This window comes from Exserohilum turcica (assembly GCF_000359705.1).
Source record: "Exserohilum turcica Et28A unplaced genomic scaffold SETTUscaffold_10, whole genome shotgun sequence".
Classification (NCBI taxonomy): domain Eukaryota; kingdom Fungi; phylum Ascomycota; class Dothideomycetes; order Pleosporales; family Pleosporaceae; genus Exserohilum; species Exserohilum turcicum.
The window spans coordinates 1,634,140-1,655,607 of NW_007359915.1; the positions used below are offsets into that span (position 1 = coordinate 1,634,140).

The window sequence follows — 21,468 nt, forward strand, 5'->3', positions numbered from 1 at the left end:
TGATAGAAAATTGACGAGTTTTGATGAAAGATTTCTGCTTAAAAGTTGGTGTGTGTGATAATACGCCTGTAGGATCTCCCAAGAATACACGTTTTGAGGACTTTGTGCCGCCGCACAAGCTCATGACGTGGGAAGCACTTGACGAAGAAGAGAGCTGGCAGAAAAAGGCAAACTCATTCGCTGGAATTGCCTCTAGTGGAGTGCAGATGTTGAGTAAGCAGGTGAAGAACATTGTGGAGAAGCAGAAGACGAAGAAATAAGCTTCGGGTTTCATTTTGGGGCAGTGTTTCCTTTCCTTAGTTTTCATTGAGTGGTATTGTTAGCAGTTTGCAGTTTTACATGGCTGGACCAGTGTTTTGATTTTGCTAGTTATGCGTGTTATAGTTATGAATTTATGCTTTTGGTATGTCCGTCTTGATTTATGGATCACTATGAACTTGATGAGTGCTAGTTATCGCTATATCTACTGATGCTTTGAACCATGCCATGAAACGCCACACATACTGAGAAGGATGAGCAGCACTTTTGCGCTATATCCTTGAACTTCACGATAGAGTCTATGCTATTTTTGAGGTTTTTTCTAACCGCCAGGACTACTTGTAGGTACGATGGAACTTTCGTACTGACGCTTTCGAGCTCACTGTTGTTCTCATTCGTGTGACGTTGCAATCATGAGAAGTAATCATAGTTGGGTTACACAAGTGTTAGCAAACGCAAACCTATACACAATCATCCAATTATTAAAGGTTACTGCATGCTTTGTTAAGTTACTATAAAGACCGCGCCGCTGCCCCTCGCATTTTAGCTCTACACGCTACCATGTCCAGCTCTTCGACCGTACAGTCGTGCATTATCTGCAACAAAAAGAATGCCCAGTATTGCGCGCGATGCAGGTGCACTTCATACTGCTCTAAGGCGTGTCAGAAAGAAGATTGGAAAACCCACAAGCTCCTTTGTGCCTCATTTTCCTCATTTGCTACTTCCAGACGACCTACTACGGATCATTACCGTGCAATACTATTTGACCCCAAAAAAAGGAAACCGGAATTCACTTGGCTTCTTTGCAAGTGGCACAACAATCATCATGAAGGAGGCTGTTACCAGGCGCCTGAAACCGACACAATCATTGGTAATGATGCTTTGGAAAAGAATGAGCCTATTCAGTACAATTCGAGACTAAAGAGGTCTCTTTCAAACACCATATTCATCTCATACCGCGACACGTTTTTGATAGACGGCTCTCATTCAAACAAGAGTATAGCGTCCATCACCGCCACTCAACCTGGGGAGTATCACGATTGGAGGGGTCCGATAGTTGTTCATGCAAGATTGGGAGAGGGCCTTGATCAACCGGCTTGCAAAGACATTGATCTGGTCGACTTCAGGCATGTAGCTGATTACTTCCTTTCATATGGATACATACCCCCCAAAGCTCAGGCAAAGGTGAAAGGTGTGAGGATCAATTGTGTGGGCGACGTCAAGATGTTCAAGAGACCACCCTTCGAGCAAGTCGAGGTTCCAACTACGGATGTAATCTTCACCATGCATGACACTTCGGACATAGCTAATAGGATCGGTATTCCTATTCTGACACGGCGCTGTCCACCGGATCCAGAATAGGCCAACAGCGACTACGCGATGTTCGAACACAACAGCCCTTTCAACAACCAAGATGCAACATTCCTGCATCAGTGCTGTGACCCTAGCGCCAAGTCTGACCTTAGCAACGGATCTTTAGGCTGGGGATGGTGCTCCTTACCGTGGCAGAATAGCGTGGGAAGTGTGATTGTTGTGCGGAAGGACAAGGTACCCCTTCTTCCACTACACATGGAGGCACTCGCCAAGTATTGTCGGAACGAAGTTGGACCCCTAATGGCTCATTCTACTGGCTTATACGATCCAGAAAAGCCGATCAAAAAGGAACATGTTTTGCACATCATCTGTCGACCGATGTTCGTTATTTACTGGGGGAGATTCATGGAGGAGAAGAAGGACTATACGACTCCTAGCCCTTATGACTATGGCAGTCTGTAACCGAGCCGTGTTGTGTCACAAGCCCTTTCATGGAGACTTGTACCTTTACTGTTCATTTCCATAGTATTGTATCTTAATATGTAGTACCTATTTCAAATCAACTGACTTCTTTGTCATTACATAGACGATCGATTTTCGATTTCTTTACTTGCCAAGCCCACATGCCATTTATAAAATTCACCATTCACTTACAGTGGGTGCAGTTAGACCAGAAAAACGCCCTGCTCAATCCAGACATATCATTTTTCTCATGTATATGGACCTCCGGCCAAGACTTGTACCTGTCTCTCTATCTAACCTAGTTGCAACAGGCAAAAAGAGTTGCAGCCCGTTACAGGGCTCGTCATCCGTCATTTACGTTCGACTGGCGCAAGTGATTTCAAGACAAGCCAAAAGTGGCACAAACCAGACTATTTCTCTGCGGTAGCGCAACCAGTGACTGTATTCGATCATTATCCAAGTATTTGTTTCTATGCTGGTTGTAGGGCCAACGTGATGAATAATGGATCTATCTCACAGTTTCATGCAACCAGATATTTTCTGGCCTAATCCTTAACTTGATCGAGGAATTCTTGCTGCAATACAGGCACAAGAGGTGCGTTCCTATAACCCGAGGGATATTCATGTCATCATTCCAAAAGACGACCAGGATTACGACTGTTTTCCAAGAGCCCTCGGGATTTGGGTGACTGCAGCCATAGCCATAAGCAGGCTGAGAGGAGATAGAAATGATCGTGTAACACTATCTACATGTCGTAAGCGTAATGTCGTATTAAAAGAACGTGTTTCGAGTCAGGCTACATAGAAGGGCAAGCTTGGCTTAGCTGCGGGGTTGTAGGTTCAGCCGGGCTAGTCCGATGACGTAACACTACCCCAGCTCCCCTGTGGGTCCGCATTTAAGCATCAAAAAAGATATTTCGCATGTATATGAGTTTCGGTGGCTGTGAAACTAAATCAAAGCTTAGCAACCTCTTTTCTTATCGATGATATTGGTTCAAATTTTGAATCTTGCCATCAGCAACATCAAGCCCGGCTGGCACAATTGGTTAGCGCGTGAGACTTTTAATCTCAAGGCTCAGGGTTCGAGTCCCTGGTCGGGCGGTTGCAATCGCTCTTTTTGTCTTTCTTTTTTTTGTTCTATGCTAGGGACATAGGGTCTTCGTATCACATTTTGTTTCATACAACCCCTCTCGGAATACCGGTAAAGCCGGATTGAGAGAACAAGCGACTGGTACCCCTTCTTTTAATTCCAATTCAATTTTCTTTAGTAGTGTCTTTAATGCGACTAAAAGTTAGGTTTTAGTTTGAAAATGATGTTTACGATTGTATCTTGCTACGCAATGAGGAATTAGGTATCACTTCTAATACATCGATAAAGTTAAACAGGCTCCTATCACCTGCCAGGCTCACAAATAGTGGGGTTTATTCTGTACTACTTTCAGGCTGTGCAAGTTGGTAGTCGTAGATGTCGTTTTCTACTGTAATAAATATTCTGGATTCTGGATACAACGGAGCCTACTATATGCCTGACATCGTTAGGGTTGGTCTTGTACTATCAGGGCTGTAGAATGTCGCATTATTTCCGCCAATGCTTCTGCGACTAAACTGGGACCATGTAACTGATAGCGTATTCCGTGCACTCAAAAGCCTCATCAGCGCTCTCCTGTGGCTTGCAGTATTACGACTCGTAGAGAGAACGGAGGTGTAGTTGTTTCTAACAAGGACGTAGTCGAGGCTGCTCTCGAAGTGGTAGCAAAGAGAGCAAAGTAGCTCTGGTCAAGAGTTAAAGCCCAAGAGACCGAAACAATAAAGATGACGCGTTTGGAACGTAGCCGGGGTAGGCGGTCCATGAAATTAGAATGCATGTCATCGCGTCGTTCAGCTTGCTATGCGAGCGTTGCGCATAATGGGTTGAAGATACAGTGTACTTATTTTTGCCCATCTTTCGCACACGTTTTAGGCAAATATTTTCACCACCATTGCGTTGTTGTTCCAACCGAGGCAGATGATTAGAACCGCATGCATATCTAAGTCTGAGTTGCAGAGAGCATCTCACTCTCGGGCTATCTGCCAGTGACCATAGTCGTTTCGACGTAACACCTGAAGTACTTGAATACATCCACCTACAAGGCTATGATTAATGAGCTATAATAACAGCAATGCTAGACTGATAATGTTACCGTAAACCAGGTAGTGCGCGCTTGTCAGCTACCAAAGCTAAGTAACCTGTAATTCAGCACACAAAATTCAGTTAAGCATAAAGACAACCGGAATTCTACAACTGAAAACCCATATAGACCAAACACAATGGTAGCTGAAGTTACGCCTGTATTCTAACATTCTTCCTCTACTGTGAGCAATGACTAGATGACTAGATGCGTACCAAATATACGACCAACGCACACCACCTATCCTTCCCAGCCCATGAGCCGTCCATGAAAAAGAAAACAGGATTATACATGTAGTTGACGAAGCGCCATCTGTCCATTCATGCCATGATGTATCTACATTTTGGGACTAAAGAGTCTCTAGTGCATATAGGTGAACACGAACCATATGTCAAGCTCACGAAACGGGCGGACAATCCGGGGCGTCCTACTTTGAAATTAGACCAACGCACATATTGGGGAACGCTTTTTTAGGACGACATACGCAGCACACCATGTCTTTATTGTCTGCTTGTTTCTGGGAGCACTGTGCAGTGCAGTTCATAGCGGGGGGGTACCAGCAGTTGAAGACGATGACTTTTGGGCCGGCCACCTCGCAATTGCCGCAGATGTTTCCGGCTGCAACGCGCGCGGTGAAGACAGCGAGCAGGCTGGGAACGACTGCGAAGAAGAACTTCATCGTGCTGCGCTGCACACGGTTCAAAGGCTCGGGGTAAGTGGGTTACAGAAGGTGATTGAGTAAGGTACGTAAAGACTTTGTGAGAGGAAACAAGATGGCATGTCCGTCCGTTCAAGAGCATGCTAAGTGACGCGGGTTTTTATAGAGCCGCATCTAAGAGGGGACCTAGAAGATATTCCCTGTAATATGCCTCTTTTTACCCTTGTCTTGGAACCTTTGTTTTGTCTGCCTTGCGGCCCGATTTCCAGTTATGCCGCAGGTCTTGTGATGGATTTGCATTCCCCATGTATGTTGCCTGGAGAGCTTTGCTACGCAGTGTGGAGTGCAGCTCTCTATTGGATATCATCGGAGTACAATCTAGTGAATACTCTCTTTGGCGTCGCCTCTTACAGCCCAGAACATAATAACAAGTCATTCAGCATCTTGTGGGTAGAGCGACGTGGAGGCTCCACGTCCAGCTAGAGTGTACTAGTTGTCATCGTCAATTGGCATGCGCGCGCTACTTAATTGTCGCAGCTAGACAGTAAGCACTAACACTATATCCGAGACGTCATCAGCGACCAAGATGAATGCTTCTATATATGTATAGCTCTATCACCTAGGAATAGAGATTAAATAATTCTTTCAAAATAAACCCTGTGGATTGTCTGTTCTGTTTTATGCGTCATTTCTACCTGTTGACGGAGCGGATTCTACAATGCAGTGGAGCTCCCTTCTTTCTTTTAAGTACCTGCACTATGAAAGAATGTAGTAGTTCAGTATCTCATTCTTTCCAGCCTTTGCCAAAGAAATGTAGAACAAGTCGCCATTCATCCCTCTACACTCATCTCCCTCTTTATAAGAAAGAAAAGACCCAGCTCTCCCTCATTATCAGATGCGGTATCTGTCCAAAGAACACGTACATGTGCAGTACATGGAGCCCATGCACTCACCCTTAGCACGGCCTACACTTGGTTAGAGGACGTAAAAGTAGCACATAAACACAGCTGTAGAATCTATTTGATACTAACAGACCCCATTATCCATTGTAGCTACACTGTTGACACGACTCCTTGGCAGCAATCTTTCTTATCCCCCCCCCTACCCTCTCACCTTCACGCATTATTCCAACAGAACGCCTACTAACAAACTTGAGATTAAACTCTTCTTATTCAACAACACCACTACTACTACCACGTACATATACATGCACTAAACTCCCCAGCACAGCAAAGCACAGCACACTACAGTACAGTATAGCAAAGCAGATGCCCTGATATGCTACATGCCACATGCCACATGCCACATTCCCCATCCCTCAGCGCCTTCACAGCCTTCGCAATCCAGCCTCCAAGCCCTGCATCTCCACCTAGTCCCCTCCGCTCCCCTCCGCTCCGCTCCCTCACCAACCTATTTTTATCCAATTCCCTTCTTTTTTTTCAAAAAAAAAGAAAAAAGGAAAAATCTCCACACAAGCCCAGACGCCATGCATGCAACCTTTCTAACCACAATGGTCGAATGCATTGATGCACGCACGCATGCATGTATGTTTTTTTTATTCTACTTTCCATGCATATACAGGAGGGGAGGCTTGGCTTGGCGAGGTCCTTGGGTACGGGACGGGGAAATTAGACAGACGGAACAAAAAAGAAAAAAGCAAATACTATGGAGAGAGAGAGAGAGAGAGAGAGAGAGAAAGAAAGAAAAAAAATGCATGTAGAGACAGAAAGTACAGTAGGAAGATAAAGAGGAGAAGAAGAGCGGGAAAAAGAAAACGGAGAAAAGGGAAAGATCAAAGGGTACAAATATGTACAACTGTTTCTTCGTCTTAAAAAGGGGGAAATACGCCATGTATACAACTAATGGTACTTTTTTTCTTCTCTCCCTTGTTGAGTGATAAGAGTGGGGGGTTTTTGTGGCCCGTAGTCATGATGGTCGTGCACATACATTGGAATCTTTTCTTGTTCAAACAAGTAACCCCGACGCACGTGGTTAGCGAATAATAATTTTTTTTTTCATTCTAGTAAATTTCTAATCTTGGAAATAAAATAAAATGGAAGGTGATGAATTCTTCTCTCCTAGAAGACACGCACGTGCCTTCAGGGATACGAAAAACAAAATCCAACCATATATACAACATTTGTCAATCATATCAAGTCATCACAGTCTTGAGTTGAATGGGGGGGGAGGGGGGACGGTGGTTCAACCTCGCCAGCAAATTGCTTTACTGCGGGGAGCCAACCTTTCCAGCAACAAGCGCAATCAGCGCGGCACCAACACCAGATCCATCCTTTGCGATGCCAATTCTGATTCTCTTCTCGCCCTCGGTGCCAATTTTAGGCACGGCGCGCAGAGCCTCACGGATGTAGTCTTCAAAGTTGGGGTAAAACTCTACCAGGGAGCCATCGACACCAATGTCAATCTCATCACCCTGCTCAGCGCCGGCATCGCCGCGCGGGGGCTCAACACCCGCCTTGTGCTCCGTGGTGGCTGCTGCTGTGGGCTTACCCAGACGGCCAGTGTTGATAACGATACCGGCAATGGCCACGGCAGCGAGACGGGCTGCACGGCGACCAATGGCTCCGGCGATTTTGCGGACGGCCTCTGCGTCTTCAGCGCTGACGGCAGAAATGTCGTACTCCTTATCAAGCGTCTGTCTCAACATGCGCAGGCCAGGGCTGTGGTCACCAGCGCACACACTGAGGAAGCTAGTGTCGATACCCCACTGCTTCCATATGGGGCTGCCATCGTGAATCTGTGTGGTGCTATGGATATCGTTCGACGACGAGTTGTCGTCGGTGAAGAGTGGGACCTGGGGGTCCTTGATGAGCTTGAGCAGAGCAAGACGTAGAAGCTCACCCAGGAACATGCCCGACACACGCTTCTCAAACATCTGGATACCCGGGTTGACCGAGTTCTTGTCGAGCTCAATATCGTATGGGTTGTTGGGCAGGGTGCGGAGCGAGTTGTCAAACGAGCCCCATTCGGTGTTGACAATCATTTCTCCTGTAGACTTGTCGTATCCACTGACGTCTTGGTCGTTTGTGAGCTTGGTGACCTTGTCGAGCTTCTCAACGTAGGCACCGTTGGTACCGGTTCCAAAGATGGCCCCGAGTAGGGTGCCGGTCTTGCCAGGAGACGTGTATGAGCGTGCCATGAGCGTGCCGACCGTGTCGTTGACCAAGGCGGCCACCTTGACAGGGAGGTGCAGCTCGTCAATCTCTGCTTGGAGCAGGGCGCATACATCCTTGCCAACAGCGTCCTCAATGTCAAAGCCCTTTGTCCAGCGCATTAGCAGGCCCTTGTTGATGCCGATCTGCTGCACGGGGAAGGAAAAGGTGAAGCCCAGGTTAAAGATCTCCTCGTCCTCGGGCTCGCCTGCCTGGCCCTGTCTGCGCCTGAGGGTTCCTGCATAGTGTTCTTCGTGGTGGGCCTTGAGGAAGGCCTCGATCTGTTTGGCGAGGAAGGAGAAGAGTTCCTTGGACGTCTTGGCGACCATGAGCTCGCGGGGAATGGCGACTTTGCTCTGGGTAATGGAGAAGGTGGTGTTGCCATGGAGCTTGATGGAGCAGACGCGGAAGTTGGTGCCGCCCAGGTCGACGGCCATGTAGAGGCCCTGCTCTTGTTAGCCATGCAGCGCCGATCGAGGGCGCATACTAGTAGGCGTACCTTTTCCGTACCGTTGGGTACCGCGGTGACGTAAGAGGGGATTTGGCTCATTTCAGTGCCCTTCTTCTCGAGACCCTCGTCTGCGCGCGCCGTTAGCAAGCACTCGGACTCGGCTCATGCATGCGCCACTGCATACCCATCTCGCGGATGAACTCGCTGACAGCCTTGTTGAGGGCATCGTCGCTAAAGTCAAACTCGGCAGCAACCTGCTTGGCGCGATCGGCGAGCGTCATGCTGCGCTTGTGCTGGGTGTTGAAGGTGCCGACAAACTCGACGTGCGGCTGGGGGTTGGGGCAGATTGGGGACTCGTGGAGAGCAAACGGGGGTTGGAGGGGGGAGCCAGGAGGGGGAGCGGGTTGTCTGCTGAGGATGCGCAGGATGGCGTGTGGAAGGTGGGGTGCGAAGAAGGCGGTACCCAGCGCTAGCAGGAGAACAAGAAGCGTGGCGGCCGTGTGGGTCGCGCGAGTGCGAGGACGAGAAGGATTTTGTAACTGCAACGGGCGCCGTGGCTTGCTCAGTCTTGGGGTTGGGCCGCTGCTGCTGGCGCTGGCGCTGGAGCTGGAGCTGGAGCTGGCGCTGGGAATGGTGGTGGTACTGCTGCGGCGCAGGCGGCTACTGGGGCTGCTCGCACTCACACTCATGCTGCCCCGCCTTTTCTGCAGCGATGTACTATGACGAACGACGAGGGGCAGACATGAACAAGCGCGGCGGCGTGCATGGCAGCGCGGCGGCTTGGGGGGAAGCAGAGCTGTGAATGCGACCGAGCTATGTAAGTACAAGTACATGTAATGTACATGTACACGCGCGCAACGGCTCTCGCGCGCACAGCGATTCTGCCACGTTACGCTAGCGGAGGCCCCCCCCCCCTAAAGTAGCCGATGGCATCGTCGCAATCGTGAAGCCAGGAACTCTAACACAGACCCGCTCCACGCCTTGACGTAGGCGGCTGATGCGGCCGGCCGGCCCAACTACAGTATACACCTCTCTCCGCAATCTCACACGACCACGCCCGACTGTCAGCGGAGCATGTCCTGGCGCGCTTCGGCCCTGCTTGGCCGCAGACGCATCGTTCCCCCGTGACAGGCCTCTGCAGTCTTAGCTCGCACTGTCAGCCGCGAACACATGATGCTGCCTTTTGCCTGCCATGGCATTGCTTGCATGGCCATTGCATGGCGTCACATGACCTGCATGGCCCTCGCTCTGAGCCCGCGCCCGCGCCACCTTTTTAGCCGGCTTATCCCCGCCCATGGCTCCCCCAAAGGCCCGACCGCGCCATGTCTCATTTGTTTCACCTCACCCCTCATACCCAGCTCTCGAGTATCAGACAAGGAAACGTTTCGTTTGCTTTTGTGTTGCACTACAACCATCCTGCTGCAGCCTGCCCTGCCCCCTAATTCCATACTTGTTGCTGCTGTTAAAATATACACGAGCCCCCCCAGCCCAACCACACAGAAGCGAATGCCAGACAAACAAATACAAAGACATACAGAGAGAGACGAACAAAAAACAGGAACAAGGAAAGAAGAAGAAGAAAAATAGGGAAAAATTACAGGCAGAAAAATCCATGTGCATGTATCGAAAACTCCATAGTATAGCAACCAAGTGGCAGGAGCAAACACCCAACCCCCACACAAGCATAAACCCCATGCAAACAAGGAAAAACATGATTAGCAGCGGGCTGCCCCAGCTGGTGGCCCATATGTAAGGAAAGGGGGGGAGGGCAAACAAAAAAGAAAAGAAAAACGAGAGAGCCTCGTGCCCACCCACTAACAGCGATCTACAAGTATGTACGATAGCGACAAAAGAGAAATCCCAAAAAGCTGCACCCTAGGAAGTCCAGAGCCCCGGTGTTTACGTCAATGTGTGTGTGTGTGTGTGTGTGTGTGTGTGTGTGTGCCCCTTTCCCAACCCGAATCTATTCGTCATTAAATATCCGCCTGGTGGGGACAAAGCCCCGGCTTGTTCATGAAGCTGCCCCGACCCCCCTCGACGGGCCTCTCATGCTTGGTCCCTCGCCCGGCTAGTGATGGTGTGGTGCGTGTACGTCTTGCTTGTTGTTGTTGAAGTAGGTGTAGTAGTTGTTGTTGTTGTTGCTGTAGAAGAAGAAGAGGAACAAGATGAAAAGAAGAAGAAGAGGAACAAGATGAAAAGAAGAAGAAGAGAAAAAAAAGTCGAAAGAGTCGCCTAGAGTGTGTCGCTACATGCCGTCCAAGGAGAAAGCATGTGTCCATCGAGAGAGAAGCAGTAGATGATTTCGCCATGGTCGCCAAAGCTGAAAACGGTGCCCACCCAACATGCCAACATACTCAAAAACTCATCGCTACCAAATCAAAAGTCGAACATGACATGCCCCATTACCGCACGCCGACGGGGGGTCGGGGTCCTAGGCTGCTTTGACTGCTGTGCGCAGAGTTTTCAGAATCTAAAGCGGCGCTACTGTTGGAAGCGCTTCCAGTCAGACTTCGAACTTGGGGACGAGACTTGGGCGGGTAGAGATTGCTCACCCCAGCGTGCTGTTCAACCTGTTGTGGTGCTCCTGCGTTTTCCAGGCCGGGGTGTCGGGGCTGTGCCATACCTGGAGGCGACGGTCGCCCATTGGGTGACATGCCGTTGGGAGGAAACCCGTTGGGCGGTGATGGTCGGCCGCCAGGCCTGCCGCCGCCGGGGCTCATGGGGTTGCCCGGCGACTGGCTGACTCGGCGACCGTTGGGCGTAGGGTAAACACCGTATCCTGCGCCGCCTGAAATCTCATCCAGACGAGCTGAGGTCAATGAGTTGGTCCTCGACTGTGCGCCTATGGCACCGCGATCAACATGTCCGTAGCGGTCCGACGAGTAGCCCATGAGTGGGTTGTTCATGATGGAGTCGTGAAGACCTGGAACATCGGCCATCATCCGGGCACTACTCCGATTCTTGCTCATTCCTGGACGTGAAAAGGGATTCCTCGGGCCACGGTTGGGAGCAGGGCCGTAGCCTGCACCCTCGGGGTTCTGGCGAATCTGCTTAGCACTGGGTGCTGATCGGTTGCGGCGAGACGTTACGCTCATCATGTCAAAGTTGTCCGGGTCAATCATGGGCGCGCGTCCGCCCATGGGATCGAAAAAGTCTTCGCCGTCATCGTCGTCATCGAAGCCGGCCATTGAGGCTGGTGGCGGGGGCCTTCCTCGCCCCATGCCAGGTCCAGGCCCCATGGCGGGCCTCATAGGACCACCTCCACCACCTCCTCCTCCTCCACCGCGGCCCACAGGTCCACCAGGCGCGCGTCGCATGTTCATCTCCTGCTCTCGAATCTGCAGTTCCCTCTGCCTCAGCATCAGTTCTCTTTCGCGAAGCGACACGTTGTTAGAGGAGTTGCCTGCGCTCTCGTAAGGACCGCCGTTGGGGCCATCGGGTACCATGTCGTCGTAAAGCATAAGATGCGAAAACTCTTCCAGGTTTCCATTCTCTTCAAGCGACGAGCGTCGCTGGCCGTTTGGGCCTCCGTTCATCCGTGGGGGATAGCCATTGGGGCCTGGGGGCGGTCCACGACGCATCATTGGGGGACCGCCGTTGACCGATGGGGCACGGCTGTCTGGGCGAGGACCGCCCTTGACAGGACCGTTTCCATTCATCATGGCGGCCTGAGAAGGGGGTCCTCGTGGCATGGGAGCCGAAGACATCCTGGGTGGCGGTTGCATGCCGTTCTGAGGGGGTTGGTTAGGGGCCACTGCGGGCGCTGCAGGGCGGTTTCGGTTGGTAATGTTGATATGATGAAGCGTTGCATACAGCGTTTCAATCCGGGGCACGGCGACACCGGCTTCTTGTGCAAGCTTCAAGGGAGCACCGAGATATGTCTCAATCTCCATAGGGCGCTTAGCCTCAAAGTCCATCCACATGGTGCTGTTGTGCTCCTGGGGACGAATCATGTCTTGGAACGTTTTTTCCCGGAAGTCGGCGGGAAACGAGCAGTCGGAGGCCTTTGCGAGGGCAAGCATCTCGTCCAGCACTCCATTGACCAAAGGTTTCACGCCAACCTTTTCTATTAGTTCGGCATGGTTGGGTGTCTCAAACACAACGCTGGCGGGGTGGAAAGCAATTGGCCTGTGTCACGTTAGTTGGGGCGTGCAACGGCAGAAACAGCAACGTACCCTATCATTCGCTCGTACTGCTGCTGTCGTATGTTGTGGGAGACCTTGCAGTGGACCTGGCCCGAGTTCAATGTCATGGACAGAGCTTCGGCCATGTCTGACTGGATCTGAGGGGGGATGTTGGCATTCTTGTTGGCAGGGCCGACCCAGACGTCTGTTGCGCCCTTGTGCTCAAACTCGCTAGCTCCCAGCTGTGAAATCTCTGCTCCGGATACCAATGAAAGCACCACATTCGTTGGGAAACGCTGCTCGAGGTATGATTCGACGCCGAGACTATGTGTTGTGTTCATAAGGATGCACGTGTGCTGAGGAGAAACGACCGACTCGATGATGTTGGCGATATCGTATACATCGGGAAGAGCTTTGACACAGAGGACGACATAATCGAAAGGCTGCTTGGAAGAATGGGCGGCATCTTCGGGTGTGCGCACGACTGAGGCGAGTGTTAGCTGTGGTCTGGCGTGGCAAGATGGGCCACTGGAACGTACCGGCATGGGGCTTGAACCGCTCGTTGCCGTAGAGCGAGGATCTGTAGTGCGTTAGACGACAAGCAGGGGACATGATGGAGCGGGCAAGACGCACTTGAATGTGATGCCGTATTGAGCGACGCTCTCGTATCCCGATTTCCAGACGAGGGTGACGTCGCAGGCGTTTGTCGCTTGAAGTCGCCATGATAGGAAGGCTGAGACGGCATTACCGCCCACTGTTGAGCGTCAGCAATTGTCAATTCGAACGCGGGCGACGGCGCAGACGGCGACAGGGCGTGCACCAAGGTGGACATGGAGGGGGAGATTTGGAGGACCGAGGATTGAACGAGGACCCTTGCTGGAAAGTGACGAACCTGAGAGAATGCGTAACCGTGGGACAGCGGGAGCCATGTCGACGTTGCAGGGGGGCTGTGTGTGTCGGGAGGGTTGAGAGGAGCGCGACGGCTGCAGAGGTTAAAGGGCCAAAACGTTGGCGAAAGGGGGGTGCGCCGCGCTTGGAGTGGAGCGCGATTGCAGTGCAATGCAACGGCGCGGGCAGCGGCAGCGGCAGCGGGAGAGGGGGGGAATTATCGATTAAGATAGTAGCGGAAACGAGTGTGCAAAGGCCGAGCGAAAAACGAATCACTGGGGGGATTCGGAACAGATCATGAAGCGATGAAGTACAGAGAGAGAGAGAGAGGAGGGGGGAAGCGGGGAGTAAGGGAGGGAGGAGTCGGAGCAGGAGAGAGGAGGAGGAGGAGGGAGGGAGGGAGGGAGGTTGGGCGGTGGGTGGAGGGTGGAGGGATGGAAAGCGTCGGGCGGTGGTGCTGGGTCGTGACGGTGGTGGCAGAGGACGGAGGATGGAGGACGGGGAAGCTGCGGCTACTGCAGACGGCGTCGGGGCGCGAGAAAGGACGCACGGGTGGACGCGGGTTCCGCGGCGGGCACTCTGGCAAAAGCGAGCGGACGCTGACAGCAAAGATGCAAAGCAAGCTTCAAAGAAATTGGGACAACGGGCGAGGTTTGTATGATGGGGGGGGGGCGGAGCAGTGGGCGGACGAGAAGCGCACTTGGTCGGTCAGCAAGGGCTCCTGCGCTGCGCTGCCAGCCAGAGAGCTTTGCTTTGATAACCCGCACGCAGGCAGGACTGGGAGGCGCTAGCATGTTTTGGGCGCAGGGCCTGGCACTTATCGCAGAGGCGGCCAGCTGCATCGCTGATTTATTGTGGGCGGGGCCGTGCTGTGTATCGTCATTGTTTTTGCTTCATAAAAAAAAGGCACATGCGCTGCCGTGGCGCCATGTCTTGCGACGGCGGCCGTGGCAGCTGGCGGGAGTATCTAGGGGTGTTGTGTGTGTGTGTGTGTGTATGTATGTAGGTATCTATCTATGTACGTGTGTGTGGGTGTATGTATTCGGCGTATGTATGAATGTGTGCATGTAGTATGTACATGATGTGCGTGTGTAGGTGGTGTAGCTGTGTGGGAGTATACCGGGGGGTAGCGGGGAGACGGGCCTGGACACTGAGTCGATCGTCTTGCTGCTGCTGCTGCTGCTTGCTGCTGCTGCTGCTTGCTGCTGCTGCTGCTGCCGCCGCCGTCGTCGTAGTCGTCGTCGCAGGGCCAGACAGGGCAGAACAAGTGGGCAGGGCGTCGTCGAGTGGATCGGCGCCGAGCCAGAGCAGATGTGGATGCAGAAGTCGACTAGCACTAGCACTAGAGCATCCGCAGGCCCTGCCATGGACGCTTGTGCTTGCGCGGCACCCCAACCACCACCACCACCATGCACCGCCCTCGACGCTCCATGGAGATCCGCCAGCAGGCTCTGGGCCATGTGGGCCGCGCAGGAAGATCAGAGGCGGCCGCCTATCTGCAAAAGCGAGCGAGCCTGGGCGAGCTGCACGGCGCATGCGTCGTCAGGGCTGCTGGGCGGCGCTGGGCTGGCTGGGAGGGGGGGGGCGCAAGTCTGGTACGTAGATATGGAAGCATGAGAGACAGTGCTACTCGATAGATGATAGATGATAGATGGATGGACGGACAGACAGCAGCGGCATGGGCAGCAGCAAATGGACGGGCGTGGGCGTGGGCTCTGCCGGCCGCGAGCTGTGTGTGGTTGTGTGGTTGTGTGCTGTGCCCCTTCGCGCAGCGTCAGCGCCGGCGCACCCTAGCCGCACGCACCCAAAGCGGCTAGCGCGCCCCCGGTCGCGGCGTCTGACGTCGACGTTCGCGTGTGCTGTGTGCGTGTGTGTGCGTGTGCGTGCGCTGTGTGCGTCGGCCAAGCCCCTCGCCGCCCCAACGCCCCTTCCACCGTCCAACTGGGAGAGGAAGGCGTGACCCGTGCAACCGCTGTCAGTCCGTCCGTGTCTTGCCTGGAGCCTGCTCTTCCCAACGGCGCTGGCCTGGCCGCCTGGCTGCCTGCTGCCTACACCCACCACATTCACACCCACACCACTCCAACGCCCAAGAAAAAAGGGGCTCGCCTTGTCCGACACGCCCGCCCTGCCCAGCAAACACGCCCTGCACTCTGATGTTAATTTTGGCCTGCCCATCGTCCGCCCGCCTATCCACCTCTCCACCCATCCATCCATAGCATACCTACTACATCCGTCCTACATCCATACTACACTGCGGCATGGCTTCACGGCTTCACGGCAGCAGCAGCGCAGCTGTGGGTCTCGCTCTCACTCCCTCTTCAATGCTGAGGCCGCAGCCGCAGCCGCCGCCGCTCCCTGCCATCTCGGTACTACTGTCCTGTATATATTACTAGACACACAAGCAGCCCAAGGCCACTGCGAGAGCGGCCGTTCCGCCCGGCACCACTCGTAGCTACACGCCTACTGTATCTACGCCTACCATGTAGCTGTGTGAGTATTGACCGACAAAAGACGCACGGCTCCAATGGCTTCCCGCACCCGAGCCGCTGCACTCAGAAAATCTCTCCAGCAGCCAGAGTGGCGGACACGTCGGTCGGGCCCATGCGCGCGCCCACACACCCACCCACACACACACACGACGTGGACGGGGCCGACACGACACGACAAGACTGGCTGCGCTGCACTGCACTGCTCTGTTCTGCTCTGCTCTGCACTGTATGTACACTGCGCCTGCCGTGTCAGAGGTTGAGGCACCCGCCACACTCACGCTGTCGCTGTCGCTCCCGACCGATATGATATGGACGAGCCATCGGGCGTCGGGATGAGGGCGTGCTGTTTTCTCGTGTGTGTGTGTGTGCCTGGATAGGACATGTTGCCAAGACCGCCGCAACCCACGCTCAACGCGGCATTGTTTGCGCCCTTGCCCTGGTAGCCTGGCTGCTCTTGCTCTTTCTTCGTCGCCTCCATTACCCTTTCCCCCGCTGCCACGGCCGCTGCCATAAACATGTCCCTTGGGAAAGAGCCAGGCCGCGCCTCCCTTAACCCCTCTCTCTCTCTCTCTCTTGCTCTCTCCTGCTCTCTCCTGCTCTCTCCTGCTCACCCCTCCCTCCACCCCTCCCTTCCTCCCGCCCCAACCATCCAACCCCCCCCTCCCCCTCTGCTCTGGCGCACTGCCTACTACCAATCCCACCCCCAACACCAACCCCGTGCGGCCAAGCCGCTCAGCAATTACCGTGCGTCTCACCTACATAGCCTATCTACTCTACTGTAGCACGCTACTTGGCACCCTCACAAAAGCGTCGCTGCTCGGTCAAATGCTGCACCACACCGACACGACACGCCCTGCGCCTCTGTCAACGGGTATCCACGACTCGACGGCAGCCGCCATGGGGTACGGGCGCTCGTATTCGCATCGCATCGCCCCACGACGCACGCAAGCACGACACCACGCATGTTCCTCCTATACCAGATCAACCAACAAAAAAAGAAACAAGGCACATTATGACAAGCTCGCTCCATGGCTATAGACAGGCACCTAGCCGTTCCGCCAAACCGCTGCCTGCCCATGGGAGATAGCCCACGCCATAAGCACAGGGAGCGGCACGCTTTGGGACAATCAACCGTCCCCACAGCAATTACAATTGCTGATTGCGCATCCGAGTAATAGCACAAGGCCGCGAAAAATCGCCTAGACGGCCGTGGCGCATGGCCGTGACGCCGCCGTGCCAGCAAAGCAAGCGGCCTTGTTCATGCCCTTCCATTTTTCGTCGCCGCTCGTGCTCACTGCATAAGAATCGGAACAGCATGTTGCGTCTCCCTTGGCCTGCGTCGAATCACAGGCTCCGAGTGGCTTCAGCCTTCCGACGCATCGCTAGCCGCTTCCGGCGCGCGCCTCTCCCTACTACCACTACCCTACCACTACCACTAAGCGAGTCTCCTCCCCCCTCCGTTGCCGTCTTGCACTTGTGCCTGACAAGTGACGCCAGCCTCGGCCGGCACTGTCGGTGGCTGCCGGACAGGGAGTGGGCTGCCCGTCGCCGATCGTCACGCCTTGGGCCGCTTGCATCGCCCTGATGCTGAGCAGACAATTGCATGTTGCGCTCCAGCACCGCGCCCGCAGTGGAGCACCATGGCCCGCCTTCCCAGCCCGACTCTTCGGTTGCTGCTTGCCATAGGTCTACTACGCGTGAACCTTTTTTTGGCCATCACCCAACCGCGCTCCCACTCCCACTCCCAGCTCCCAGCTCCTGCTCCTGCTCCTCGCACCATCCTTCGCTTCCCCGCACCATCCTCCGCTGACCCACGGCTCACTCCCGCCCATTTCCTATCCTCCCTATTTCTCCTCCGAATTTTTCTCCGGCTAAATGAAGAGACGCGCAATAGCCCATGGCCACTTCACACCACTTACCCTCCCAATGCGGCCAGGCGTATGTGCACAAGCGAAATGAATCAACTGTGTCAAGTTTGGCGGCGCTGTTGCTTGCATGTGGGCGAACAGGCATGCTGCCAACTTTTTTTCTTTTTTTTTTGCGAGCTGACCTTGATGTCGTCGCAGTCAGGCGCCCGCCCAGGCTGTAAAGTGCTGGCGCGCGCGATATATCTCGCAATAAACTTTGTGCATCCATTCACTCAGCCTCCATTCATCCCTTACTATGGATAAGATATGATACTACTGTGATATATACCTCGCTCTTTGCAGTAAATGCACGACCAAAAGATGGTACTTTGATAAACGACAAACAAGCCACAGCCTATCAATTCCATACAGAGCAGAAAGACATGCGCCATCTGCCGCCAGTGCCAAATCTTATGCACGCACTTTGATTCCTGCAGAACACACTCTCTCTCTCACACACACACACACACACACACACGCAACGACCCATTACTCGCTGGCCCCGTCAACAAACTCTGGTCGCCGCCACCTCCGCCTGTTCCGTCTGTGTCTGTGTGTATGCCACCTCATATCACGTCATTCTCTGTCCTCTCTCTGTCAAAAAAAAACATAATCCTCCTTTTTTTGTTGTTTCTGCGCCACACATGTGTCTAGACCATTGGCCATTAGCTGTATCTATTTACTCAAGTACCTATATCTTTTTTTCATACCAATTGATATGTAAAAAAAAAGAAATTACAAATATAGAAACATGGACAGAGAGCAAGAGAGAGAGAGAGACGCTTTCCAAGACACTACACTAGTTGGTTGGGTGGTAAACCTTGGACCTTGAGTCATTGCAAAACTATATCGACTCCCCTAATCAAAGCCCTGTTTTTTTTTAGTTGGTTGCACATCCTATTCAACTAGCATATCTCAATCTACAGTGACTTGGGTTATGTATGTACTATTAATTCCATTGTGGCTTGACTATATTAATAGTATTGGAATTTTCTTTAGTCTGTTGTATCGAATTACAAATATAATCATCCCTTCTCCCTTGCTAACAACGCTATATCCTAATATTCTTGGATAAACTACGCTGCATAGTCACAATGAAATATATAGTCAATCATTCAACCACACTCAATCATACTCAGTCACAGGAACAGTTCATCACACCCACTCACAATCACAGTCAGTCAGTCAGTCACACAACAACAATACTCATCAGACACTGCATATCAATTTCTTTCTTCCTCTCAACCACCTAGTCAAACATCTTTCATCCCCCACAAAAATATAGAATAGCCCGACAAATCACCCCTCCCTCTGCGCCCCTGTCTCTGCCATTTTCCCCGCAAACCGCGGTCCTTGCTTGCAACGAAACACACACTCTCTCTCGCCCCCTCCATTCCCAACCTGTACGGCAACTTTTTTTGTCCAGACAAAATAGCCTCCGGTTCTTGCGCAACCATTTCCTTCGTTCGCGGATACCAGGCCAAAATCAAATCACAATTCCTTAGTTGTCCATGTACGTGGCCGAGTTGACACCGTCCTCGGGGAACTCGGGAAGTTCGACTTGGAATCGCTCTTCAATCGACTTGAGCACAGCCTCGTCGTCAGGGCTGCTGACAAACGAAATACTGAGACCCTTTGTTCCAAAACGTCCCGCACGACCCACACGGTGAAGGTACGCGTCCGCCTTGTCAGGCATGTCGTAGTTGATGGCCACGTTGATACGCTCCACATCAATACCACGTCCGAAAATGTCAGTCGACACGCAAATACGCGTCTGGAACTCCTTGAACTCCTTGTAGCGCTTGATACTGTTGTATATTAGCATTGCACATAAACACGACTGACACAATACATACCGCTCTTCTTGGCTGATGCCAGAGTGGACTGCAGTGCTGGGGAAATTGCACTCGCGGAGAAGCTTGTCAAGCTCAGAGCAGCGCAGAGTTGAACGGACAAAGATAATGACCTGGTTGAACTCCAGGCTGTCAAGAAGGTCGTTGAGTTTGCGGTTCTTCTCCTTCTCGTCAAGCTTCATGTAGTATTGCTGAAGACCGTGCAGCGTCAGCTTCTTCTCGTCGTCGACGTAAATCTCAAGCGGGTTCTGCATAAACTTTTTGCAAACAACGCGCACGTCCTTGTTCAACGTGGCCGAAAACATCATCACCTGCTTGTGCTGGGGAGTAGCACGGAAGATGGATTGGACATCGTTGCGCATGTCTAGAGAACATTAGTAAAATGTATGGTGAATTTAAAAGGTGTACTGACCAGGCTGGTCAAGCATCTTGTCGCACTCATCGAGGACAAAGTGCTTCAAGTTGGCGAGACGGAGGTGCTTGTCGCGAACGAGAGCATTGATACGACCGGGTGTTCCGACAATGATGTGCGGGTGTGTGTCCTTGTTGCTGAGAAGCTCAATGTCCTTTTGCACAGGTGTTCCTCCGTAGAAGACACCGACCTTGACGTCGGGCAGGAACTTGGCAAAACGGTTGTATTCGTTGCGAATCTGGTAGGCCAGCTCACGAGTGTGGCACATGACTAGGATAGTCGCAACACCGGGCTCAGGCTTCTCGTCCATTTGCTGGAGGGTCGCGAGGACGAAGACGGCCGTTTTTCCGAGACCAGACTTGGCCTGACAGAGGACGTCGTTTCCGAGGATGGCCTGGGGAATGGTAACTTGCTGGACTGTAGGGCACAAAGTATGTCAGAATAAGTCTAAAGCGGTCGAAACGAAGCGTAGGGAGCGAAGCGTCCGTCCATCTTGTGTAGCCGAGATCCTCCCATCTAGCGCGCGTGCCAGTCTGTCTATCCTCCCATTCTCCCATGAGCACCTCCTCTTGTGCATCCAAGCATGCGCTCCTCCCTCGAAACCAGTCCTCTAGGACCACTGGAGCAGGCCAGCCAGGCGCCACTCGGCTTCTCGATGCTTGTACCGGTGCAACCACATTTGCAGTGTGCGTCGAGGCTCGTTGGTAGCGGAAGGCACTGGGTCCCTCGCCACTGTTCTCGTGTATAGACAGATCATGGCCGCTTTTCTTTTACAAACATGGCTCGTTTCGTAGATGGACAGACGCTTGTAGGTGGATAAGGCTGAGGGGAGAAATGATTAGACTAACCCTCGGAAGGATGTTCGAAGCCACAGTCCGTAATCGCTCGCACAAGCTCGTCCTTGAGCAAAAAGTCGCGGAAACCGGTAGAGTGAATGCCGACGTAGCTGCCCTTCTTGTCGCCAGCAGCGTCGCCGGCGGCGAGACCGCCCTTTGCTGCAGCTGCGCTACCGTTGGCAGGCGCCTCGGTGGGCTGGATCTCCTCGTCGGAGTAGTCGATGAGGTCCTCCTCGTGAGACATGATGGATTGTGTGATTGAAAAAAAAGGGTGAGTGTAGGGTGGAATTGGTGGTTGCGCGTGTCGCAAGCAAGGCCGCTCAACAAAGACGTTTCGCAAGGGTGTCGGGAAGCTGGAATTATACGAAAAATTACAAGAACAAGGAATCAGCGGCAGTCCTGCGAGTCCACAGTCACGCGAAGTCGACGTAGATTGCAGTTGCTGGCAAAGTTGGAGATGGGTGGTGAGGGTGGAGAA

At 52.8% G+C, this 21,468-nt stretch overlaps 5 protein-coding genes and 1 non-coding gene across 6 annotated transcripts; 2 read left to right on the forward strand and 4 right to left on the reverse strand.

Annotated features, from left to right (window-relative positions):
* Positions 1–846: 846 nt before the first annotated feature.
* On the forward strand, positions 847–1,524 carry SETTUDRAFT_64425 (uncharacterized protein; the record flags this gene model as incomplete). Its single annotated transcript, XM_008023178.1, has 1 exon — positions 847–1,524. A coding segment is annotated over one exon (678 nt), but the record flags the coding sequence as incomplete, so codon positions are not given.
* A 1,537-nt stretch (positions 1,525–3,061) lies between these two features.
* SETTUDRAFT_t89 lies at positions 3,062–3,135 on the forward strand. The gene has a single exon. It is a non-coding gene; the product is annotated as a tRNA-Lys (tRNA).
* A 1,464-nt stretch (positions 3,136–4,599) lies between these two features.
* On the reverse strand, positions 4,600–4,881 carry SETTUDRAFT_25170 (uncharacterized protein; the record flags this gene model as incomplete). Its single annotated transcript, XM_008023052.1, has 2 exons — positions 4,600–4,629; positions 4,687–4,881. 2 exons carry the CDS (start codon positions 4,879–4,881, stop codon positions 4,600–4,602), a joined length of 225 nt encoding a protein of 74 aa, XP_008021243.1.
* A 1,996-nt stretch (positions 4,882–6,877) lies between these two features.
* On the reverse strand, positions 6,878–8,812 carry SETTUDRAFT_166909 (uncharacterized protein). The gene is made up of 3 exons (XM_008023538.1): positions 8,666–8,812; positions 8,530–8,609; positions 6,878–8,476 (listed from the first exon to the last, which is right to left on the reverse strand). Exons 1-3 carry the CDS (start codon positions 8,760–8,762, stop codon positions 7,085–7,087), a joined length of 1,569 nt encoding a protein of 522 aa, XP_008021729.1. The 5' UTR covers positions 8,763–8,812; the 3' UTR covers positions 6,878–7,084.
* A 1,602-nt stretch (positions 8,813–10,414) lies between these two features.
* Positions 10,415–13,693, reverse strand: SETTUDRAFT_166911 (uncharacterized protein). Its single transcript, XM_008023539.1, has 5 exons — positions 13,498–13,693; positions 13,239–13,359; positions 13,145–13,185; positions 12,657–13,089; positions 10,415–12,609 (listed from the first exon to the last, which is right to left on the reverse strand). Exons 1-5 carry the CDS (start codon positions 13,532–13,534, stop codon positions 10,884–10,886), a joined length of 2,358 nt encoding a protein of 785 aa, XP_008021730.1. The 5' UTR covers positions 13,535–13,693; the 3' UTR covers positions 10,415–10,883.
* Positions 13,694–19,111: 5,418 nt separating this feature from the next.
* SETTUDRAFT_166913 (uncharacterized protein) lies at positions 19,112–21,440 on the reverse strand. Its single transcript, XM_008023540.1, has 4 exons — positions 21,003–21,440; positions 20,155–20,571; positions 19,746–20,106; positions 19,112–19,697 (listed from the first exon to the last, which is right to left on the reverse strand). Exons 1-4 carry the CDS (start codon positions 21,232–21,234, stop codon positions 19,391–19,393), a joined length of 1,317 nt encoding a protein of 438 aa, XP_008021731.1. The 5' UTR covers positions 21,235–21,440; the 3' UTR covers positions 19,112–19,390.
* Positions 21,441–21,468: the final 28 nt, after the last annotated feature.